Source organism: Adelges cooleyi, unplaced genomic scaffold (genome assembly GCF_023614345.1).
Source record: "Adelges cooleyi isolate 19-005CV unplaced genomic scaffold, UGA_ACOO_1.1 ACOO_flye_CR_arks_rails_tigmint_CR_PRNA_23, whole genome shotgun sequence".
In the NCBI taxonomy this organism is placed as follows: domain Eukaryota; kingdom Metazoa; phylum Arthropoda; class Insecta; order Hemiptera; family Adelgidae; genus Adelges; species Adelges cooleyi.
Genome location: NW_026095893.1, coordinates 2463354 through 2489913, shown reverse-complemented (window position 1 = coordinate 2489913; position 26560 = coordinate 2463354). Strand labels below are relative to the sequence as shown.

At 29.3% G+C, this 26560-nt stretch overlaps 2 protein-coding genes across 3 annotated transcripts; both read right to left on the bottom strand.

Annotated features, from left to right (window-relative positions):
• Window positions 1-1110: 1110 nt before the first annotated feature.
• Window positions 1111-26450, bottom strand: LOC126836244 (atypical protein kinase C). 2 transcript variants are annotated; one of them, XM_050569481.1, is made up of 15 exons: window positions 26280-26450; window positions 21429-21479; window positions 21223-21344; window positions 18682-18771; window positions 15879-15929; window positions 15734-15819; window positions 14671-14845; window positions 14486-14596; window positions 14249-14415; window positions 13953-14187; window positions 12837-13017; window positions 11648-11766; window positions 11406-11575; window positions 11113-11228; window positions 1115-2580 (listed from the first exon to the last, which is right to left on the bottom strand). In XM_050569481.1, exons 2-15 carry the CDS (start codon window positions 21476-21478, stop codon window positions 2493-2495), a joined length of 1761 nt encoding a protein of 586 aa, XP_050425438.1. In that variant the 5' UTR covers window position 21479; window positions 26280-26450; the 3' UTR covers window positions 1115-2492. The 2 variants fall into 2 exon arrangements, with proteins under 2 accessions (XP_050425437.1, XP_050425438.1); XM_050569480.1 differs by lacking the exons at window positions 18682-18771; window positions 21223-21344; window positions 21429-21479; window positions 26280-26450 and adding exons at window positions 17243-17786; window positions 18274-18638 and having other exon boundaries at window positions 1111-2580.
• Window positions 24103-26237, bottom strand: LOC126836245 (5'-AMP-activated protein kinase catalytic subunit alpha-2). The gene has a single exon (XM_050569483.1). It carries the CDS (start codon window positions 25938-25940, stop codon window positions 24357-24359), a length of 1584 nt encoding a protein of 527 aa, XP_050425440.1. The 5' UTR covers window positions 25941-26237; the 3' UTR covers window positions 24103-24356.
• Window positions 26451-26560: the final 110 nt, after the last annotated feature.

Sequence of the window (26560 nt, the reverse complement as noted above, 5' to 3'; positions counted from 1 at the left end):
TATTACGATAATATATGGATGCATAGCACGTTCGTTAATAAAAACCAAGGGTTCCACATGAAACGACGCATTGTTCCGATACATAATAATATTAGTGACGAACAAAAAGAAAGAAAACCCAAAGGGACCAAAGTAAAAATGGTATAAATAATAATAATAATAACTATAAAAAGAAAGAAAAAAAAAAATATTATAAAAATTACGACGCCCGGGGTGAATAAAATCTAGTCACTTTTACAACCCTACAACGACAGCGGTGGACGTCAAGAGCGCATGTAGAACGATTTTTGGCGCTTCTCTCGCACTCATTACACCCCGAACCGTCCGCCGTCTCGTCCCTTGTTCCATGTCCGTAAATTGCCTTTTTGCCGTGATGTTTATTAGTCATAAACTCGTCTTCCCCACACGATACACGACATCACCGCACCCCGGTGGCATACGGCATGCGGAAATCGTGTTTGGGAAAATGTTCGCGACGATAAAAAACTTTTTTATTTATTTTTACAAACTCTTTTGTTCAACGCCGCTTCATAATGGCATTAAATTATATAGGCCAGGTACTATGTCGATGGCGACTCGAGTATTGTACGTACAGTGTGTCCCGTAAGCGCCATAGGTCGTTGACGTGCAGTTTTTTTTTAAGGAAAAAATAAGTCCGCCCGACTCGAAAGTGGCGTTTTGTCGTTTCCACGGTCGAAGCGATGCCCGTCAGCCTCGTTGGTAAAAAAAAAAAAAATTAACGTAACCGATTGCCGTTGAACATTTTTTTTTATCTGAACCGTGAAAAAGCAGACAGTTTGCCATTTAAGCGGAATAGGTACCAATGGTCGTTAATGACAATTGAATACACTTCGATAGCAACAATTTGTGCACAGGAAACAAATGCAATGCCAATGATCAAAAATATAGGATTAAATAATTTTTTTCCCCTAAAAATCGAAGAAACATGGCAACTTTTTTTTTATAATTATTTTTCTATATAATATAAATACGTGTATAATGTATAATACAGCAACAACCATATTATAACTTTTATAATATAATATATAATAATAATACTTTATGATAATGTGTAAGTATTAGATATAATAATCACAATATACATTAAAATTTGTAACACCAAACAACATTTTTAAACGTTTTTTTAAGAATTTTATGATAAACACAATGTTAGTTGAGTAAATATATGTATATATAAACATATATAGTATACATACATATTCTATATAAGCAACAAATACGGTCTTCAATGTATAAAAGAACACATCTAAATGTACTCAACTCAAAACCACATTCTAATAAGAACGGGGTGGTAGTATATTACTTTTATTAAGGAATTTTACAAACATAATATAATAGGCTGGTTGGAATAGAAGTGTTAATACTTAGGTATACATAATAAATAATACTATCGGATAAAAATAAATAAATGTCAAAATAAACCTTTATATTTTTAATTATATAATATACGAATATAAAAATAATAGTGTCTAGTTATTTGATAAGAAATAATATAAAATATGTGTGCTTGTATCGTATTATAGTGCGAGATACCTTTAAAATTTAGTTTGTATCTATATAATATAGTAAAATTATTATTATTTATTATTATAACTAATGGAAATGAAAACAAGGAATGTAGTTATGTTAGATTGATTAATCAATCAATGAGCATCGGAAACAAATGTGCATACTGTAACAGTCCCGGTAATTGTCAGAAAAAATCTCATACATAATATTATTTTGTCTTCAATGCATCATCGCACGGGAAATATTATTTGTTTTTTTACATAATAAGCAATGACCGACTACATACGAATACATTAAATCTATCACTTAGATTAAAGGGGTTGGAAATTGTCTATTTCACAATTATTTTAATATTATGATAAGTAAAAAAACAACTTTTGGTATATTTAGAACATACAAGTTGATTTTGCCCGCATGCCGGAACTGTTAAAGATATACACAAAATAAAACCTGCTATTTACTGAGGTAAACCTCAGTAAATAACTGAAGGCGTACGACTTGTAAATACACAAGAAAGTTAGTTACGGCGTTAGTTGTCCATTTTCAAAAACAGTTGTTTACAAAATAGTTTTTTAATTATACTATCGGTTATGTCTCCATTCCAGATTTAAGTCAAAACGCACACACGTTTCGTGTGCCTCATTTTGGATAACAAAGCGAGTTAGGTGAGAGAGAAGGAACCAAAAAGATAATACGGGAGGAAAATAATCGAAAAAAATCGGCTATAATATCTTGAGCTTTTGCATGCGCGACTAACTTAATGCAGTCGACACACGTTAAGTGAAGTGTTCCGGTGGAAATTTGTTTTATTATCGGAGGGGTAAGCAGAACCATCCCCTAGACGACGGTCTACCACCGTTGTTTGGGGGCGAGTCGATCGTCGTTGAACAGGGACAGTCAGCTTCGTGATGGTATTGATGGTGATGGGGCGCCGAATAACTATCGACGCACTCCTCCTCGTGTCAGACACAGTCTTCCTGCGACATCAGCAAAGGGTTCACGTATTCGAATCCCTCGAATTCAGACTGGTCAATTTTCTCGATCACGCGTCTGTAACAATAAGCAATTTAAAATACATTAAAATAAAGTCAACGATCAACGACAAATGTAATCCATCCATTTTTATACTGATATATTATACAAAAAAAAAAATAGTAAATTCATAATTAAAAAATAAAATCTATAATTTGTTTGAACAACTATTATGTTTAATGAGGCGTTTTTATTGATAAGCGTTCATTTGTTTAAGTGCAGCGGGTTTCTAATTTTATCATCGAGCACGCTCGAATTGATACTTAAGGCTGACGGCAAACTAGCGTCTAACGGCCCAAAACAAATCTTTGTTTTGGAACTTACTAGATTATAACTACGAAAAATGTAGAGGATAGTTCAAAAATATAGACTCTCGGGCCCTGCCCTTAACGATAATTAATATCCTGTTCTATAAACGTGGTTGTAAATATTTTAAGAATAGTGATCGAAATTCGAACAAACAAAGCTAACTACCGAAACACGGTCAGTCCATTGAACCGATTGGAATAGGTAAAATATGCGTAATGTATAGCGTTTGACAACCATAAAGAGTAATAGAATTGCGCAATTCAGCGATTGTTTTGTTTAATATGAATTATGGTGGATTTATATTTACTAGGTGCTCAACAAGAGATCACTACAAAATACCAAAAAAAAAAAAAACAAATTGATTTTTAATTAATGTAGTAGCTTGTATTTTATCGTTGTGCATACGAAGAAACGTATATAACTTATAAGTTATAACATTAATTACCAAACGAGATGACGGCTAACGGTAGAGTGGCTGAGAGCTATATACGTAATAGCATTGGCATTTAAACGTTATCGACTTAAGATATCTCAAACAAAAGACTAAAGCTTGCTTGTTGTGGGTATCGAGAACTGTAACCCCCCCCCCCCGACTCTTTTTTCAGCGTTTTCCATTGTCGCAGTTGTATGGATTGCCATTGGAGGGGTCGTTGATAGATCGTAAAATTTTTGGCGCTCTAGAGGTAATACCCGATCGTATAAATGAGTTCTTCTTTTTCTAAATAACGATAGTAATAAAGGGGCTGTTGTTCTGTTAGCGACTACTACAACTAAGGAAGACATTGGTCTTCACAAAGGTTTTACGACTATTTTTTTTCTCCTCGTCCTTTTGGCCCGCTGTTCAATGCCAATCAACTACCGGGCAGCGATCGTAAAAACATATCCAAAACAAAAATTCCAAGAAGATTTTCCGTTACCATTTAATATTTACAACAGCAGACCATAATATTACCGGATAATAAAACCTCTAACCCTATTCTAGGGTACAGTTTAAAATTAAATAATATTTCTGAGAAATAAGTTAAAGTTAAATATTATTTCTTAGTACCCTGTACCTATATTATATAAATTGAATATTGTTTTTTCGGTTGAAATAATCGATTAGTACCTCCTGGCTTATAAAATGATGCCTATTTTTTTTTTATAGACGCCGCAAATGGCCCCTAATCCTGCGTTAGTTTCGTTCTTAAAAACCTGATTATGTTTTATTAACAAGAAAACTTTATGCAAGTACTATTATAGTATTCTGGAATTCTATACTATGGTTTAGACGGAGTGACAACTACCGCTACGAACAGAAATTATTTTTAGAGAACTCTGCGACTGCTGTGAATATTTGCGGTTAATCCGTCAGGTTTTGGCCGAAAGCCGCGTGAAATACGTTCGGTTATGACATTTATATTAATATTATTATAAATAATAATAAAATAATAACTAAGAGTAGACAATTTTTCTATTATTATTTTGTATTTTACTGCTTGCATGTGTTTCGACTTCAGAACGCGCCCCTGGGAGTCGGCTCTATAAATAAAAGTACCAGACACTTTTCAGAGCGTGTGTGTGTGGTACCGCCAAAACGATTTTAAAAAATAGCCAATACAATGCGCGCATAGTACACACACGCACTAATGTATACATACATACAGACCTGTAGGCTATAGCTCTGTAACTAAAGATAGGAAAAATGCATATACTCTCGTCCACCCGTACCGAGTTTCTCTCACAATCGATATGCTAATATTCGGGTGCTAAATGAGCCGTGGACTAAACTGTTAAAGGGTCTACTAACAAACGGGCGAAGAAGACAGCAGAGAAACTGGAGACGGTGACGAGTGAAAAAAAAAAAATACCATGATAATGAACCGAGAGGTGTCAAAACGAGCGGAGGGAACATGTTATCTCACGCCCCGGGGATGTGTCTAATGGAAATGGACAGTAATAATAGCGTAGTAGTGTACAATGGCATAACAGAAATTTGAATAATTGCGCGTGTACTGACAAATTACACGTGTCCCTTTGACCTCCGCGTAACCGTTACTGTAAAATATTGACACACACTGCTTGGGCGGTCGCCTTCAATTTGTAATTTAAAAATCGTAAATATGTCAAAACGATAACACCGATGAATGTATCATTAACCATAATGTTATCGTTCAACTCGAGTTTTATTTGACAAATTTCGATTTTTGTATTCCAATAAAAATTATTTTTCGCTTGAAACAGCGTGTTGCATAATAACTGTATATTCTGGCTAAACCCGTGATCGTCGTAGGAACAAGTCCAAATTTCGTAAATTATAATCTGAGCAGAACCAATTTCATGAACAATATTGACTAGTCAACAACGTTAATTTAAGATGAGATAAGACAGGAGATAATTGACATTCAGTTTATATGTTACTACTTGCTATTCAACGTAGAAAATAGTGAAGATGGACATACATACTCAGTAACAAGTACACGGTAAAAAAGGATAATTTACTTTTTTCTAAAAAAAACTTTTAACAGGATATTGGAATAATAGATTTTCACTAATTATACTCACAATCAGTGTAATGTTTATTTATTTAAAAAATTAGTAATACAAATATATTTAAAATGTTATCCATTAGTAGAACCTGCATATTTTTTTTGTATTTTTCAAATTTCACATTTATAGTAACTTCATTTTAGAGAAATTAGCAATAAAGTTAAAATTTTCTTAACGGAGTCTCGGTCTGGAATTTCTTGTTAATGATCATTTTAAAGAATAAGCTTTGTTGTACTACATTTTACATCCCATCCCGATGAGTCACATGATATTGTCAAATTGTATGGTAAACATATTTAAAATTTTGCCCGTAAGTTGAGATTGGACTTTTAAGAATAATAGATATTTAAATTTCATTAATACAACTACGTATAATTTTTTTATACCCATTAAAAATATAATTACTAATAAAAACAATCAGGGTTTGTCGTTTGAGTATATTAAATAACACGAATTTTGTACAATCCGCACTAAATTTGGCGGTCGTAAATAAATAAAATGAGAAGAGGGAGTTATTTTTTAAATAATGGGTTTATATGAGTGCGATGTGTGTATACTAGTAAAGCACCAACAGCATTTTACGATGTCGGCGATTTGCAGCGGAAAATATTATGCCTGTGGGTCACCGTCTCCGTTATTAAAACCAATGGCGCGCCCGTTTGGAGCCACGTTGTCGTTTTATATGCAAATGTCGCACTCGCTATAATAGGAGTTTTTTGGGTTCAATTCGGACAGGCCTCAAAAGTGAAAAGTGAAAACTACAAACACAAGATATTAATGCGGGAAACAAGTACGATATAGATCAAGCGTTCAATTTATTATGTAATGTAAAAAGGTACAAACGCGCCTCGTCGACTGTCTGAATAAACAGAAGTTTTTTTGTGGTTTGAGAATGCCACTAGCAAAATTTACGAGTTTACAGTGTAACAAAATTAATTTATAAAAATCATTGTCTAATCAAATTCTGATACATGTAATATTAATTGAATTAGTTGACAAATGTATGCTTAAACGTTGAACTTTGTTTTGTAATTGAATAATCATTGTCATACTAAATACCAAATACACAAATAAAAACTCATATGATGTATTATATTAGTTTATACATGTTTTCAAAATATAACAACTTCATTACTGGAAAATAAAAATAGAATATTTAAACAAATAGCCTTATATTTTTTCCTCTTAAGAATCATGGTTTTTTCAAACAATTATTGCCTGTTCCTTTGCTAATCTATTTATTGGGTTTATGTATTATTATTAGTGCTCAACTCAAACACTCTTTTTGTTGGTTTAGAACTAGAATTTTAAAATTGCTAGGCATTTTTAAATGCGTGAATTTTTGCTCTGTGTAAGTTTTAAACATACTATAGATATTGTACAATTGACGTTTCATTGATTCTATTTATTATAAATTTAAATTCATTTCTTTTAACATTCGATAAAATGTTCTATAGTAATCACTATATCATTTCTAAAAAAGTACCTTTTCTGTGTCCAGGGTAATCTTGGAAACTACTGCTGGCTCGATTTAAATTTCGGTTTTATTTATTTTGTAGATCATTTTTCAGAGAAACACATAGGCATGATTTTATCGATTCGTAATATTAATTGATTATTTTTTTATGAATTTTTAAGCTAACAGTCTGTCACCAGATTACGTATCAATAGTAACAAATATTAGTAGTAGAATATCAGGTATCCAGCTAGATTTATTTCAGAAGCGTTGAGGGTCTTTACCAATTGTAAATATAATACGGTTTACAGGTTTTGTAGTTACATACGGCCGCCGTAGTGGCACTAGCGCGTCTGGCCATGAACAGTCAGCCGCCATTTTGATACATAGGCAAGTTTGCAATTATAATTTTTAACCCGGGAGCACAAACAGCTAGTATAGTATAATAGTATTTTTCTCACAAAAAAAAGGCGGCAAATAATAATAACCAAATATTTGTAAAACTAAAACATTTGTCGTTGTTGTTCAAGGATCGAACTGCCCAAAATTGGAAAATATATAAAACCATATTGTTTGTTTTTGACGTTCGTCCAATATTTAGGTTAAACGGAATTATGAAAAGAAAAAATCCTGGCACTAGAAGATGATGCTTACACATATTTCCCTTGTAGAAACGCAGAAATATAATAATAATAAACAGAGATCATAATAATTAGTATTAATAATAATAATATAATACCATAATCGTCGTGACAAATCAAACTAATGGTTCAATTATGATTGTTTTAACACATTCAAATCAAAATTTACTTATGAGGAATGATTATTCTTGAAAACACCGTGTAGTTTTTTTATTTTATACAGTATTCCAATTTTTTGTGCCAGCTAGCACGATAGCCAGCTAGATATGTTTATTATTATTAGCGCCTTACTTGCCTCGTTTAAGCGCCGCAAACGTGCATTTTTATCAGCAACTCGGTTGCAAATCGCTCTAAGAATAGATATTTTGCTGATTTATTGCTTTCTTCGTTTTCAGGCATACGTTCGACCGGATATACAGATGCAGTCGCGTTATTGTATGATATACGTGCGTTTTACTTAGTCATTTTGCTTACGTTGTAGACTAACATCGCAAAAACCGAGATGTCTAACGAAAAGCGGCCACCAGACCCGTGTATTTATCGACAGCTAATAAATAAGTTTATTCGTGAACAATATACAGGAGGAAGGAATGAATCATATTTTTTTTTTTTTTTTTTACAAAATTACTATTTGAAATATTGTAAGACAATGGACGATGATTCGCATGTGGTTTGTAAAGAGGAGGCGTACTGGGCGTTTTTAATTTTTTTTTTGTCGGAGGTAGCTTGACCTCGGTGGACGGCGATTGAGAAACTCGCTGAATGGCAGCTGATTTTTTTCCGGACGTAATTCAGGGGTAGCAATTAAAAGAAGAAAGGTGAAAAAACACACAGGAAACGGGAACAAAGACGTGTGAAATGAGACGGCAGGCAGCGGGGATTCTGCGGGGACAAATAATTATTATAATATAATTCCTCGTTAAAACAATGCCAGTCTCGGTGGACCGGTAGTCGTGTGCTTCTTAGAACACAAAACGTTTGTTATTATTATGTTCCCGTTAGAACCCTACTCGAGTTTTAGAAGTAGTCGATTTAAATACTCCAGAATCACCCGTCGTCGTCATTATAATGACTCTTTTATAAATCGTATAGCGAAATATACGACCAAAGACCAGTACGGCGGTTTAGTTTACGTTCTGCATATATTCTAACAATTAAAAAACAAATGAATTGTTGTCGTTTTACTAAAAGAAAGTCTCTAGTTCTATATATTTAATTTGTTTAATAAAAATCCAGATTAATATGATGATTTCCAACCTCCGTTAGGAGAGGAATTCCAAGAAGAAGAATACTGAATGTGGATTTTTAAAGAAATAATATATTATTTTTTGGCAAAAAAAAAAAAATGTTGATCATATATATTTCAGAGACAAGCAGGAATTCGGTTTTAAACAAAAGTATTATTTATGGTTCAGTATAAATGCAACGGTTAGATACCTATAGTATTAGGTAAGCAAAAATATTTAGAGATACAATTATTTTACAATTAATTTTTATACAAAATTGGTGAGAATGGCTATTAATTTTGAGTAAATAATTGGTAAAAGCGTCAAAAAAATAATATAAAATTAAATTATACAATAATTTATAATATGGACTATTTTTTTTTTTTAAATTGTTTAAAATGCATAATTGAATAAGTTTGATTTTAAGTTATTGCCAATAAAACACCATGTAATACACAAAAAGAGGATTTATTAGAAAAGTAAAACTGAATTTAAACAAAAAGTTAGAAACATATTATAAAAATACGCAACTTTGAACTGAAAGTTTTTCTTCTGTGAGCTTTTAGTGAAGACATTTGAATAAAATGAGTATTACCGGAGGTGTTGGAGAATGGGTTGTAAGGCGATCTCTGTTATTGACATTAAAGGTTCGACTAACATTTTAGATTATAGCTGCATTTTACACAAGTCTTGCTGCTAATGATACATAAATAACGTAATATGTTCTTGTGTATTGTTTATGGTTGTCAGCCACAAATTCCATTCTGACACTTCAAGCAAAAATCATTTTGTCATAAACGATGTATAATTATAAAACTTTGTTGTCTATACCCGTTTTAGTTTTACAAAACTAACCGTTTTCAGAAAACCTAAAAACGTAGATAAATGCTCGGCTATTCCTCTCTTGATCACTCTCTTCTTTTAAACTCCCGTTGTCCTTTCGCTATCGTCCTCCTAATATCCTTTCTTTCTAAAGCTGTTTTTTCTATTTAATTGTGTTTTGTTTTAAATTCATATAAATTGTAAAATTATTATTTATTTTACATAGCTGTATAATTGTTGTTCAATAATAGCACATTAAAAAAAAAAATAAAATAATAAATAAAAAAAACGTAAATGTACTACAAGTAGAAATAAAAATCTAAAAACCATCAAAATCAATTGAGCATTTAACAACTCTTAAGCCCTTTTCAATAACTGTCCAAGATACGAAAAAATTTGGACTACCATATGCGGTGCAAATAGATGGTGAGCACTGAGCAATAATCGTACTCTGCTAATAACTATAACATTGGTTAACTATAGTATAGAATATAGATGGACAACACCCTTAAAAAAATGTCACATTTCTTTTTTTGGGTTTCGCAATAATTTGAATGCAGTGAAACACAGAAATGTGGTTAAAATTTTGTAATAAATACATTTTTAAAAACACATATATTCATAGGGGTGAAACACGATTGCGAACGTTTTTACCTGCTATCTCTCATGCAACGTTGCCGACGCCGTATGAGTCTTATCAAAGACTACAAAATAATAATGTTATTATAACAAATATAAATCATAAATATTTGTTATCTTCCCCAAAATTTCTAAAACTGACAATACCGACAAAGTATTTTTCAATATAATTTTGTTGCTATCAACGGTAAAATAGACCGATTCTAACTTTATGTGTACAAACTTTCATTTAGTTAGTGTTTACCACGATTGGTGATCGTTTGTATGTATGTTTATTTTGAAATTTATTTTATACAATTATAATTTGTTTTAATTCCCCAACATGATAGTACTTTAAATTGTGAAGAAGTAAAAAAAGAATTAAAAAAAATGTTAGTGAAGATGATACTGTAGATACAAATTTATTTTAACTGAAGTAAAAAAGTAAAATACTAAAATATAATATATATATTGAAAAAAAAAAAATTGGATGTAGAAAAAATAATTAATTATAATTCGTCAATCATTTAAATCAATAGTTATAGTTACATTATATACATTTAAATTGGTTGAACTGTGCTCATTGCTCAATCACACTTCCCGTCCTATCATAACTTTCAATCTCTAATTGCTTTTAAAATTAATTATTAAAAACTGGTTAACCCAGTGAGATATTGCGTGGATCAATTTAAAAATTACCCTGTATTTATATAAAACTTTTAGTGTATTATGACCGATAAAGTGCCACTTATAATTATTGTTATACGATTTGACAACGTCGCACGAAAAATCGTTCGCAATCGTTTGATTTTTGGTAAAAATAGTTTTTTTTTGATCCACCAACAATCGTTCGCAATCGTGTACCACCGATTCATAGGTATGAGGGCAAAAAAGTATGCTCATACATAGTATCATAGGGATATGTAGGTATAAAGATAAAAGTACTTACAGATCATCAGGTGTGAGATGAACAGGTTCATCAGTAAATTCTGGAGGAAAGTTGGCAAGATCACGATCAGAGTCTAGTCTTGGTTTGTAAGGTGGGCTGACTTGTTTTTGTTCCAACTAAAACACAATGTATCAATATTAAATATCATTATCTATTACTACACATTATTTATAATACAATTTGGTATTATAAATATTAATATTTAAACCAATCTAAATAATCTGTATCATCAAATTATTAAAACAAGTTCAATAATAACATTAAAAAAAATAACAAATAGTAAAATAGCATACCATTTCCCAATCTATAGATTTAAAGAAAGGATGAGTTATAATGTCGTAAAATCCTGTTTCACGGTTGCATCCTAAACGATCAATTGGGTTTTTATTCAAAAATCCTTTTAAAACTGAAGCGGCTTTGACTGAGAGAGATCTTGGAATACGTATAGTTTTTTCCAAAATAACTAAAACCAAGATTTTGAAAATTATAGGCAACAGCAAAATAGTTTTAAAATAATAGTTAGTATTATTATTACCTTGGAACAAATAATCTTCAGTATTTTGGTCTGGATTTTCTGATGCTCCAGCTATATCAAATGGACTTCTTCCAGCTAACATTTCATATAAAAGAACTCCTAATGCCCACCAATCCACACTAAAATAATTAAAACACTTTTGTACATTTTTTTTAATGTATAATTTTCCTATGACTAAAATAATTTTCTGAATTTGACATTGTGTATTATAATAACTTTTTTTCTCTAAATAAATAGACATATTGGATGTTTGTTCATAAAGATTTTGAGAACCAAATATGTCAATTAGTTTATTAACTTTTTTAAATTTGTATTTTTTAAGTAAATGGTTATTTATTTTTCTAATGGTAAACAAGTAAGGTGGTGTAAGCATACATATAGAACTTAAACTCCATAGGTTATGTAGTTTATTGACTTTAAAATATTGTCTGAACATTAGTTCAAGTTTGAAACACTCATATAAATATTTTTACTCATAATTAAGTTCAGTATTTTCTTGATTTTCAGAATACTTTTAAGCTTGCTTTCCGAATAAATTATATAATAAGATAGTTATTTGTAAATACATATACGCAGAGTGTATTATTTTTATGGTTCAGGGTTTTAAAAAATTTCTTTTTTATATAACCATAAGTTGCTAAGTTTTTTCAAGATTAGTTGTTAGCATTTAATTAATTAGTTTTAGTAGTGAATCATTTAAAAATATTGTGGTAGTTATGATAAATAGAATATAACATTAAGTTAGTTAGAGTCTAACCTAATTATTTAGTTGTTTCGACTATCCTAATTTAACATTAATAGCATTGTTAATTATAATATGACTTAAAGTTAAAGATACGAATAATAATTGAAGGGCTGTGGGGAAAAAAGATCAATGTCAATTTTCTTTCATTCTGAGAAAATCATGTTTTTAATTTCAAAACGTAATACATTTTGCCTGTATGCCTAAACTCCCGGCGGTCGTTACTCTCGACTAATCTCTTTTTTTCCCTGGTTTGAGCGCAAAAAAGATACAATACGTCAATACAAATAATTTTTTCCCTGCAGCCCTTCAATTGCTATATTGAGCTGTACTTGCTGTTCTTATTTTTATGTAATTGACTATTTAAACATTAAACAACTTGATATATTTTACAATATCAATGGAGCTGAGGCAATATCATAGCAAAAAGTTAATATCATCACACACCTGAAGCCATAATCTTCTCCTCTTAATATTTCTGGAGCAATGTAGTTTGGAGTACCACAGAATGTACAAGTTGTGTCACCTGCTCTTATACCTTCTTTGCACATGCCATAATCGGTTAACTTTATATGACCCTCATGATCAAGTAACACATTATCCAATTTTAAATCACGGTAAATTATGCCTAAAACAAATTATAATAATATTAAAATACTTTAATTTTACATTACAAATTATTATTATTGATAACCATGAAATACAGTTAAAAAAAAAAAAGTATGACTATAACATTATATCAACATTCTGTACGAAAACCAGCACATTTAAATGTGTTAATGAAAAAGAACACTATAGCTTGGATAAACAAAGAGCTGAAGTGTTGTTTTTCATAAGGAGTGTCATTATGGACTAGAAAAAAAATTAGCTGCATCTTGTTTTACAATACTTTTGTTTTTGCATTTATCTGTTAGACGTTAGTAATCTATTACTGTATCCTAGACCTACTTTTTGAGTCTGATTTACGAGACTTGTAATAACTTAAAATAATAACAATATGAATTACTTACACTAATTTGTCCCCCTATCGGATAGATATTTGGTAGTAACTTAAAATAAATGTGCTTACTTTTTATTTATATTTCTTTATAAAGAAAACAGATAATTTTCAAGTTAATGGACTTAATGTATAAAACTATAATAATTATTATCGTTTTAGTGTTATATCAGTAATTTGACTGGAATACTTAATGTAATAACTGTTGTGTTATTGTCAATGTTTTTTTTAACTTCAATATGCAGCTGTGCATTTTTAATTTATTTTATAGTAGCTTAGAATGACAAAATATAAGTTTTTATATGTGTCGTTCATTGTAAAAGTAAATTATCTCCTTGTAATTGAATTTTGAAGTGACGTGCTTTTTGAAAATTAATGTGAATGAATAAAAATACAAGTATTCATTCAGACGTTTTTTATTTTCGCATTTATTGGAGTTGCTTCTCTTTTATAATGAAAGATATGACTCCATTAAGCAAAATTATGTATATTTTAAAAACTTGGAGTTACACCACTTTTATAATAAACCAACCATACATATAATATAAGCAGTTTTTATCTATTACCCTTCGTATGTAAAAAGTTCAATGCCAAACTGATTTCAGCTGCATAAAATCTCGCATGTTCCTCCGGTAATCGTCGCTGCCGTTGCATATGAAACATTAAGTCACCACCGCGGACAAATTCAATAACAAAAAATAATCGGCTTGCTGTTTGAAAGCATGAGTGCAAACCAACTAAAAATGGATGGTTGGAAGCAGTTTCAAACACATGTTTTTCTGTTTGTACCCAATCAATGTCCTAGGAATAATTAAATTTATTTCTATTTAAAACACATAATTGAGTATAATAGTCGTCTTACTTCGTCATCTGTAACTAGTGCTTTTTTAATAACTTTCATAGCATAAATACACTTAGTCTTTTTAAGTTCTACCATTAATACTTTTGCATAACTTCCACGACCAATTACCCTAATTAGTTCAAAATCAGCAATTGAATATTGTCGTGACACTCCAACTTCATCATCCCCTAATTATGAGTAACAAAATTGTAATAATTAAAATGTTTATTAATATAATAAAGGTAATTAAACTGATACCTTTGGCTTGAGGATCTTCTATAGGCACAGAATCAGCAGACTGATCTATAACAGAGTTTTGATCAGAATAATCTTTTAAATCTGGTAAAGCAGTATCAGAACTCGGTGTACCTAAAATATTTGATTAAAAAATAATTAATGTTTTTGAACCAAATACAAATTATAATAAAAATCTAATAACTTACTTAGAGTAGTTTGCGAATCTCCATTAGTGTCATCACTAATTATTGGGTCATTAGTACAAGTCTTTTTACCGAGTTTGTGGCATTTTTTATGGATAAGTAGTTTACATTGAATGCATTTAAAGCCTTGTCGACCCAGTCCCCAAATGCGATCATGACAATAGGCACAAAATGCTCGCTATTTAAGTAAATAATAAGGTAAACTTTTTAATTACTATACCAAAAAAATAACACATGCCTATTATATATTATGTTATTAATTATTTTATGTTCAGTTTTTATTCATAATTATTAAATTAATTTTTTTAATTTTTTACAATCAAAACAATTTTCAATTTTGATCTCTAAACTTGATGAATGGATTTTATTGTTTAGAATCGTATTAGAATCACCTTGGCATGTAGAAGTGCAGTGAAGAGTTTAAGAACTTTATCTGTTCATTCACTACAGTGTTTTATAGTTGAATATCATAAATACATACATAAAAAGTTGAAAAATAAATGAAGGGCTGCGAGGAAAAAATATCAATGTCAATTTTTTTTTATTCTGAGAAAATCATGTTTTTAATTTCAAAACGTAATATATTTTGCCAGTATGCCTAAACTTCTGGCAATCATTATTCTCAACTTATCTGTTTTTTTCCCTGGTTCGAGCGCATAAAAGATACAATACAAAATATTTCATACCAAAATCTCATTTTTAAAAAAAATTGACAATGATCTTTTTTCCCTGCAGCCTTTCAATTATAAATATATTTTTTATAACATTTTTTAAAATAATGCTCCGAAATTAAGAAAGTCTACATGTCGACCTCGAATTGGCAAGCGTTTTTATTAGCTTACTCCAATAAAATATATGTACACACAATTAAAGCAACAAAATAATTTGTAGCAGATAATTAGATTTTCTCAAATTTCACAATATTAAAATTGAATGTATTTAATTTCAATAAACAACACTAACAAAGAACAAATGAGAGATAATTTAATAAATATTATGATCGAGATATTATCTAAGTGCTATAATGTGTGCTAAAAATTGATAACTGATTTTTTTTTCTACATACTCTATTAAATCGTTTTGCTTGAAAAATATGACCGTTAACGCGATATAGTTTCCTCCACCTTCGAGCTCCACGTCTGTAAATGCTACCTGTAAATTTAAAATAAAATTTAAAACTGATTATTAACTCAATTAAATTTTTCACTTACGATCTTCTCCTTGGCAAGGCATTCCTGGTGCTGGAGGGACATTAGGGAAAACTAATAAAAAAAAAAATTATTTTAGTTATATTAAATTGATAACACTACACATTAATATATGCATGTTACATTTCAAACTATTATTATCTGAAAATTGTATTTTTTTTATAAAATGTAACTGGCACATTAATATTAAAATTACTAAATCTGAAGGTACTCCAAAATATGATGTGGTTTAACTTATAAATATATGTTTTCTTTTTAATAAATAAAAAAGAAAATAGTTGATACTTATTTAAGTATTATATCTCTTGCTATTTTATACATTTATATTCTAGTGTTTTGGTCTTAAGTTAATTAATATTAATTTAATAATAAAATAGGATAATTTAATATACGTCATGATTATGGACTTTGTTCTGACAACAATGGACATGTGTTCATTTAATTTTAGGACAATTAAAATTTTTTTTGTAAAATAGAACAATTAATATAAAAATAATCCTAAGAGTTTTAAAAACATTTTTTTTTTATATTTGACGCCATATACAAATTAAGTATAAATGTATCATTGGCTAAAAGACTAGAATAACTAAGTGGCATTAACAGTCCATGCATGTTGTAAGCAACATGGCTCTCAATTGAAAAGGGAAAAATGAGTTACATCTAATGCACATGCACAAAGCTAGCTGTAGTCATTTTATAATATACAAGTACAATTTTAGAATATGGTACAAATAATCAATAGTGTTTTACAATGGCCAGCTCAAAAAATGTAAAATGACATTTTCAGTCATAAAAAAAATTCTTCCTAATAGTTTTCGCTTACTAAAATAAAAAAACACAATATAAAAACCTTTTTGGTATTTTTGAAAACTATGAAAAATATTGTCTTGACTTGTTTTATGACCATTGATATTTACACAATTATAATTTTATTGGTTACATGCATAATACAATTAAGTAAAAACACACAATGGAACTCAAACTAAAACAGTTTTAACAACTCTAATTATCTGTATTAACTTGGTTTATATATGTAAGCTTTCACATAAAAATTATTATTATTATAATAATGTATAGATAACATTGCACTAGTTTCTGTTGCATCATGCAAAATTGAAAATACATTATATAACATACATAAAAAACCAATATAAATTTAGATAAATAAATTAAAACATGCATTAACATTTTAAGTTATAGAGGGTGTATCACAAACATATGAACGATTTACATACACTATAATATATGTAATTTTGTAGGTTATCGTAACACACCTAATATGTAAACCATACTATAAAATGTCTAAGCACAGCTAAAAACAAAAAGGGAAATAAAAACCAAGAAGCCTGATATACACAGGAATGTACCTGTAGCATAAACATGATCTTCATCGTCAGATATAGAAGGAGAAGGTGAAGGGTCATGGACGTTGCATGGATAATGTTGTATATTAGGTGCTGATTGGTAACCAAAGCAATTTATACTTCGACGTATAGACATGTTAGAACCACAAGACTCCGGTAAACCAAATGAAGTAGGTGGTCCATAAAGGTTGTGTATTGGAGGTGTTCTTGGACGTGAAGCGGGACCTTGTTGATTTAATAATAGCGATAAAGAACCAGGACCGGTAAATTCAATATCTCCAAGAGATGGTCGACGACAAAATGTAGAAGTATGATGATAATCATCGTCTTCAATAGACCCAAAGCTGCTAGTGCTATGCAATGGCTGATGTTGATAGTAGGAAGTCGATAGAGGAGCTGGTGTTGATATTGGCACATGATGGTTGTAATAGCTCAATGATGAAGATTGGCGTTTTGGTGATTTACCACGGTCAGATACAGTCGATGCACTCCAATAACCCCAAGCCATAATAAACTATTTCTATGTTAAAATATTTTAGTTCCAAACCTTAAAAATATACTTTATATAAATTTTGAGTTAAATTAGACTAATATTTATGTTAATAGGAAAACTAATTTAAATAAAAAAAGATAACAAAGAAAATATATGTAAGGACTTTGTATCAAGTAGAAGTAAATAAACAGTATTGGTTTAGGAGCCTCCAAGTTACACTACAATTCAATTGGTTCTTAGTACTATGCGTGGTAGGTAATGTTATCAAAATGATTCATCATTTTAAGATTGTATTTAAAAAAAAACGTAAGTGGCCTATCGATTTTTGCAATGTTTAAATACTAAAATAATATCAGTAGTAGGAAAATCCTTAAAATAAACGTCAAAAGGTTTTATACATCACAAGTTACATAGAACTAGATATCTAACTTATCAACTAAAACTTCTATACAAAAAAAAAAAAAAAATAAAAACTTTGATCACTCGATAGTATTCCGAAATTATTAAAACAAAATATTAGTTAAAAAATAAAATAACTTACAAGTAATATAAATAAGCAAAAACGGATTTGATAAAATTAAGAGAACCAATTTTATTTCTATTAACTATAAACACAACGCGATGTCTATTGAGCTTATTAGGCTACACAAGTTTCGTGCTGGTAGTAGCCAGTATGGGTTCCACCCTAAAATCAAAACACCAGAGCGCCGAATCCACTGTTACAAAACTCCCCTTTTCCTTTCCGCACTTTTCTACCCGCATTCGATCCATGACAGTTAATGAAACGGTACAAGTATAGTTAACATCCAACGACCTACAGTTTATTATTTACGCGTGTGATTCAAAAACTTCACCCGCTTTGTGAGTTTAATAAAAATAAAAGTAATTTGAGTACCAGTACGCGCAACAACTATTAACTGGTAAAAACATAAAAAATTGTTGTACATACCGTGTATTGTTAACTCTGAATCTTTATTTAGTTCGTATAATCTCACGGCTTCGTCCAATTCCATTTGGGTAGATAGTATGCACGGGTCGCCTAAATATTATAAATAAAAAATTAGGGGCATTCATTTTAAAAATATATATTTTTGAATTATAGGCAAATTATAAGGTAATATGTTTAATTTTTCTATTTTAGGAAACGGAAAAACCTGAGAACATTCAAATCTCCGATTCATCATTCACAAATCAATTGTGGTTACTGGTTAGGTTCGGTTTGTGGTTTTAAGATTTGAAATTACCAATTGAAACAATTAAACGACCTTTAAGAATAAAAATGACCAAAACATTTTATAGCCGTTTGGTATATACATTAACTAGTAATCCTTAACTCGAAAATAAAAGCTGCGGAGATGAAAGAAATTTTTGTTATTGCATATCGCATATATTATATTATAGTCCAGCGGATTCCCATTTATAGCGTTTTTAATTATTCTTTTCTACGAGAAAGTAATTCTCGTAAATTGCCAGTTAGTGGTTTATTATTGATATCATCTAAAATTATTTTATTATACAAACGGAATTTATAAACATAATATAGTCAGGTGGCAAAAAAACGAAGCAATTGTAAACACAAAAAAATAATCGACAATTGTTATATCAATTAAAAACAAAAACATTAACGTGTTATAACTTATAACATTTTTTTTTTAAAATTAGTTGATCATAAAAAAAAGTTGCATTGATATTTGACCCATGTACTATAAATCTAGTTTCACCTAATTTATCTTCCTTCTCTGAGATGATTAGTGATGCTAATCAGATTTTAAGTTATTGTTTTTAACGATTTCGTTACCAGAAATGTTGAACTACAGACGGATATACAAGGATTGGTGACAAAAAAAATAATGTTGAGAGATAGGTGCAGCTTATAATTAGATACAATTATTATTACTCTGAGGAAACACTACAAATAGAAATAACAAAACAATAAGAGGCTGACGTAGTGATTTATTAAATTATTTCTGGAGTTTTCAGAAATATTTATGTTGGATTTATAAAAAACTTTATCAGTTTCAGTGTGTTCGCAGATATACGTTTACCGCTAAACTGATTGGAAATTGTGTAAATTCCACCACACCATTAGGTTTCTTTTAACAACATTTGATATCGTGCATGGATTTTCAACATGTAAATTTCTGAATACTCCAAAAATAATATAATGAGTTATAAAATTAATCATTATCAAAGGACGAAGTGAGTACTAATGCAGGCTGGGGAAATAACTCTTTTTCCAGGCCACCAATAAACACATATCAATTAGATTGCAAAAAAAAATGCTCTCGCTGGCTTAAAAATGGTTTATTAATTTATCAGTAATGAAATTTTGAGTAAAATAATGATTATAATAAATGCGGGTATGTCATTGCCTCCTAAATGTCATCATTTTTAGGTTGTATAATTAAGGTGCTTTTTGGGTAATGTTCATAGTTCAATTTAATTCTTAACTAAATGGAAATATGAAGAATAATTTATCTTATAAAATCAGTTCTAGTTTAAGTTTTAGTATCTTTAAAATGTTTTAATTCAATGGTTATAGCTGGTTCTAATTTTTATTTAACCAAAAATGTTCTAAAAATATTAAATGTTCGTATGAAAACAAGATAAGATAATATAAAAGCAACAATAATTGTAATTGAAATACTAAAACTGGAATAGTTGAGTATTAGATATGTAAAACAAATAGATATCAGACTCTATATTAATACCCTGTATATTGGCAGTGAAGCATAGAACTGGGTCATAAGACTGGTTTAATCGCCAATATCAACATTCCTTTGACTTGTGACATGTTTATCGACATCGACCAGTTAAGTTAGTTTCCAGCTATACAATTAAAACTTCACAAGACTGGTACAATGCCATCAATGGCCAAAGTCAGGTTTATATGTATTTTTAGTCAGTACAGTGTTTTATATACGTTAATTACACATATTTATGTTTTATGTAAAATAATTTTTTATAAATTTGTCTGTTATTTAAAAAAAACAAATATATATATAAATAACACAGTTAAGTATAATGTACCCTAAAAAGTAATTGTCATCATAATGATTTGCATCATAGTTAACTACAAATATTATTAATATTAAATTAATTATATTGCTACTGCCTTCTCTTTATTTTAGTCAAAATAATATAACACCTTGGACCAAGGGTACCATGTTAAATGTCTGTAGGATCGTATGTTAATTTATTATACGAAATCCAACTAAATGCTTTATTAACCATAAAGGAGGAACATTGCCGCCACCTTGTCCAAAGAGGTTTCATATCATATTCGCCCTTCAAGATGAGTTGTTAGTCCATAACAGCTACTTTATATTTACTACTATCTGTCCAGTAATCAGAGCCGCCCATGCTGAGCATCTAATTAAGTGACAGAGGGAATTATACACTGATGCCTACACTTCAGCACTCCAACTTAACGATTGATCATTTTAAACTGAGTAATTTATAGTTGTTAAGTCTAATCAATTTCAAATACCTTCTTCATCAACCCATTTCATAGTGAAATCTTGATCTGCAGAAAATCTACAAATTACTCTCATTTCATGTTGAAGTTGATCAACAGTTATATGTGGATCAATGTAGGTAATCATAACTTCTCTGAAATAATAACATAACATTAATAAAATAGTTTTATATACTAAATAATGTATATAAAATAATAATGTATATTTAATGGCTTACCCATTAAAAGCCGTTTTTACACGGATTTCTGGGACATCTACTGTCGGCATCCTAAATATAAAAATGTTTATTATTATTACATAAAAGATTGATACAAAATTTATATGATGTAAAAAATCATATTCTTATTTTTAATTAAGGGTTGATCCTTTGAGGAAATTTATAGAAAACATAGCTGGATAAGAAACTGGTATATAATGATCTTTTATACACACTAAAACTTTAAACAATATTTGTTCACCTTATATTGCTATGTTTATTTATTATTATTTTTAAATTTCTTTTGAATGTTAAATTTAATATTTTAATAACGATTAATTATTTTTAATTTCATACCTAATTATGAGTTTTGGTGGAAATAAAGTTTTATTTTTAATAATTAATTAAAATGTATACGTCATTTGCAAAGTTATTAAAGTAACAAATTATGCAACATGTCAATATAGCGTTGTGAAGTAATGTAGTAATGTAGTTGAGAGAAATGCAGAACTTTGAGGAACCACTTTAAATGAGTATCCAACAAGGGTGTCATATTCCTGACATAGCCTTTCAAAATTCAAAAAATGGTTTTTATCATTTAAAACTAAGTTTATTACAGATTATATCTGTATGAATTTTTTTTTCTTATTGAAAAAAAAGAAGTAATAGATGTTTAAAAAACATGCATTCTTTTTAATCCACCCTGTATTAGGTTATCTGGTTAGATTCCATGAACTATTGCTGTATGAATTTTTATAATAATCGGAACTCATATGAAGTAATCAATATTTCAGTTCATTTCTGGAGTTAAAAAACAATGATTCATTTAAATCTAATCAATTACCAATTAGGACCTAATTTAACCTTGTTTCTACATTTGACACTAACTAATTTGTTAATAATCAATAAACCAATTTTTAGTTTAATTAATATAGCTATTCATATAATTGAAAAATAAATTATAATTTTACTATCAATTAATCTATTATTTAATAATTTATTATGTCTTCGACTAATCAATTAATAATTTTCTAATTACCCGATTTTGTTTAAGGAGTTTGAAAGTGATTGGTGTTTTTGACGTTTAAGACCTAACCCTGACAATATTACGCCTACTTACGATGGTTCGATTTCAATTCTGTAAAAATATGCGAGTTTATTGGCCTCATTCCTAGAATATTGAGGGAATCGATTTTTGATATTTCAACTAATATTTAAATCCTAATTGAATTTCTCAAATTTATAATAATCCCATTATTTGCTTTTTTAAGTATACGAAACAGTTATTAAAAATCGACTTCCCGCTATTTGTACAAATCTAACAACCGAACACTCTAAATAGGCATAATTTTGTCAGGCTTTTAGATCTAAATTGGTTTTTAAAAAGAACAAAATGGCTTTTACTCGTGGAAAAAATAGTATATATAAAAAATTATACCCTAAAGCTTATATAAAATATTTTGAAAATAAATTGACATGGTCAAAATGTATTATAACCACTTTTTTTCTTGAATATTGCCTATATAAAAACCCCTAAAAAACCGCATGCTTTCAATCCCTTTAAATATAAAATTTATATAACATCATAATTGATCAGATAAAAAAACAAACACAACCATTTATACAGGGTGATCAACTTATCGTGAACCACACAATATGTAGTGTAGTATTATTTTTATCTGCGCACATTTCCTAACCACACATCCCCTCCCATCCTAACTTTTAAACTCTTTAACTTTTAAAAATAGTTATCCAAAACTGGTTATCGACCAGTCAAAAGTTTTAGTACATTATTCTCAATTTAAAAAGTTAATGAAATGTATGCGTTAAGTTTCAAAAGTTGCTATAAAAAAAACTAAGTTGGGAGGGGGTAAAAACAAAAAGATATCACATTGTATAAAAACATTATGGAAAAAAAATTCAATTATTAATTAAACCCAGTGAGATATAGAGTGGTTCACGACAAGTTGATCACCCTGTATATAGAGTATGGCATATATTGTCAAGCAACCCATTAATAAAATAAATTGAGTGTCTGGTACACTAAAGCGCTAGTAAAAAAACATACGGTGTGGTCTATATATTAATGTTTAATTTTTGGCTGAGGACACTATGTATTATAATAATAATAATAATAATATACATTATTATTAAAACCTAATTGTATTGAACAATAAATTTAGAATTATTTTTATTTATGCATTTTATTTTTATAAAAATATTCAATTTTTGATAATTTCAACACAGTAATATAACAATTAAAATTAATAGACAAAAATATAAATTTACAGTAAATATTAATATATATTATATTCTTATAAACTATAGATCTTTTAAATTTAACAATGAAAATTATAAAAATCACATGGTAACAAATAAGATATTGTTTATATAAATAATTTTTAATACTTAACATAACTCTACATTTAAATTAAAACATATTTTTCATAAAGATGTTACTGAAAAAAAAACTTAAATTTAAAATATTATATTTGTTTATTATGAAAATAATATACCTCTTATTTTTATTAAAAGTAATCGTTTTCCCTTAAAAACAAAAGTATAATGACTATTATTTAAAATAATTATTGAAGCTTTTACTATTATTTACTCTGATATTATAAGTACTTAACAGTGTAGATTTAAATTCTGTTTCACTCACATTAAATGTAATATATGACTAAAATTGAGTAAATTTGAATGATTGTGTTATCTAAATTGATGCAGAATATGAAAAATATACAAAATCATTCTATGCACTTAAGAATTAAATTTTTTTTTTATAACCTATCTTTACACAACTTAAAATATAACTTATATAACAATAATGTTTTAAAATAACTTAAAAAATAGATTAAATGAAATATCAATCCAAAAATTAATAATACCTTAAATAAATACCTCATAATTAGTCTATAATCAATAAATAATATTTAAACTTATTATTCACTAATGGGCAAGTTGAGTAATAAGTGCAGCACACATTTCAAAAAACTCCATAGTGTGATGTCCAACACATTTCTTTTGTGGCTGTATGACTTCTTGGCGAGGTGATTGGTTATCGAGTTCTAAGCCAGATGTAGATAAGTTGCCATTTTCCATTTGATCATTAGTCAAACTCTTGAAATCCAGCAAATAACTTTTGTAATCAACTTGATATAACTGAAGTGAGATCATTGTGTAATTGTCCGTTTTAGAGTTCATATGTCTTACTTGAATGTGATAAGCATTAATAACTTTCCATTGAAAATTTAATGCTTTCATGGCTCTGTAGACTTCATTCATTATATCTGTTGGTCTACTTTGAGACCTTATGCCCAAGTGCCATTTAGCTCTTTTCATTGGTGATCCACGTACAGTTTGATCAATAGATAGAGCTCGTTCCCTCTGAGACATAAATCGTTCAGGATGTGTCTTAACAGTAGGAGCTACAGATGATACATCTGGACTTCCAATGGTTGGCGGAGGACTGCTAGCAATATAAAAGTCTTTTAACTCAGCTTTGGCAGCTTCATCAGCAATACGTTTATTATCAATTATCAAATGATATGCAATTCCTAATTGGTCATGTGGATCACCACTTAACAAAGCATTATGAACTTCACTTTCTTTAACACTAAATTTTTCACAAACCTCATTAACAGCATCAGTGTCAATAACTGAAGAATCTCTATCAACTGGAGAAGGAAACAAATATGCAGGTAGTTCATGTTGAAACCATTCATGCTTCTTAATGTCTTCTATAGATGCTCTTTTCATTGGATCTACTTGCAGCATATGACATAATAAACTAACAACAGATTTATTTAAATAATCTGGTATTGGAAAAATACCAGATTTAATTTTTCTAAATAATGTTGGTACATGTTCATCATCAAAAGGCAATGAACCACATAATAACGCGTATAATATAACACCACACGACCATATGTCAACTTCAGGTCCAGCATATAATTTTCCAGAAATTACTTCTGGGGCAGCATAATTAGGCGATCCGCAACTTGTTCTTAAAAATTCTCCATCCATCATCATGTTAGATAAACCAAAATCAGCAATTTTTACATGCAAGTTATGATCTAATAATAAATTTTCGGGTTTTAAATCTCTATGTACAATCATGTGTCTATGACAGTAGTCTACACCAGATATAATTTGTTGGAAGAACCGTCGGGCTTCAAATTCTTTAAGTTTACCATGTTTTACGATATAATCAAATAATTCTCCTCCAGACACATATTCCATGATCATAAATATATCTGTTGGAGTACTAATAACTTGGTATAGTTTAATAATATGAGGATGACGGAAAAGTTTTAGGTTCTGAATTTCTCGTCTAATTTTACCTACTACATCTAAACTTTTAATTTTTTGCCGATTAAGGATTTTCACAGCTACTTTATGTTTAGTTAATTGGTGTTCACCGATTTTTACCTTGCCAAATGTACCTACACCAAGTGTTTGTCCAAGGATATAATGTCCTATTTTAACAATTGGTTGTTGTTGGCTGTTGCTGTTACTCTTGTTATCTGCCATTTTGATTGTTATTTATGTCACTCAGTATTCAATATTGTATTAAGCTAATTTGCCACAGTATCATTTACTAAACTATTACATTACATAGCGTAAATAATAAAATGTGATAATTAAACAACCGCGGAAACATAAATTAGCTAATATTTTGAAGGCCGACAACGATCTTAGAAGATTCTATCCCACTTTTATTTGAAGAAAAACACATACACATACACATGCAGACGCGCGCACATAAACGCAGTACCTAGGACATTTTGTAATCAAATCGATTGTTTGTGTACCATGAATGCCTAACCTCATTGAGACACTGTACAATTTTACCAAAAACATTTTAATTACCTGTATTTCGAATTTATTTCGACCGGCTTTAAATACTTCAACCACTTGGATTAATTTAAATTTTACAAAATATTAAATGAATACGTATATTTCATTATACAATTAACATTTCAAAACAAAACACAATTGAAAAAAAATCCTTTATCTAATAACTTATGATGTTGTCATCATTGTGGTAAGCGGTCAACCTGAGAATTTTAACCATGATTGCAGTACACTCTTAAATATGCGCATGCGCAATGCTTCTGATAATTATAGGACAATATAATATTGTACAATGT

Excerpts from the sequence above, each read along its gene's own strand:
- LOC126836245 (XM_050569483.1), bottom strand. The coding sequence starts at position 25,940 with ATGGCAGATAACAAGAGTAACAGCAACAGCCAACAACAACCAATTGTT.
- LOC126836244 (XM_050569480.1), bottom strand. The coding sequence starts at position 17,747 with ATGGCTTGGGGTTATTGGAGTGCATCGACTGTATCTGACCGTGGTAAA. Across the intron at positions 15,930-17,242 it reads AGATCATGTTTATGCTACAG|TTTTCCCTAATGTCCCTCCA; the intron begins GTACATTCCTGT and ends TTTTTTTATTAG. Across the intron at positions 15,820-15,878 it reads GCCTTGCCAAGGAGAAGATC|GTAGCATTTACAGACGTGGA; the intron begins GTAAGTGAAAAA and ends TTAAATTTACAG.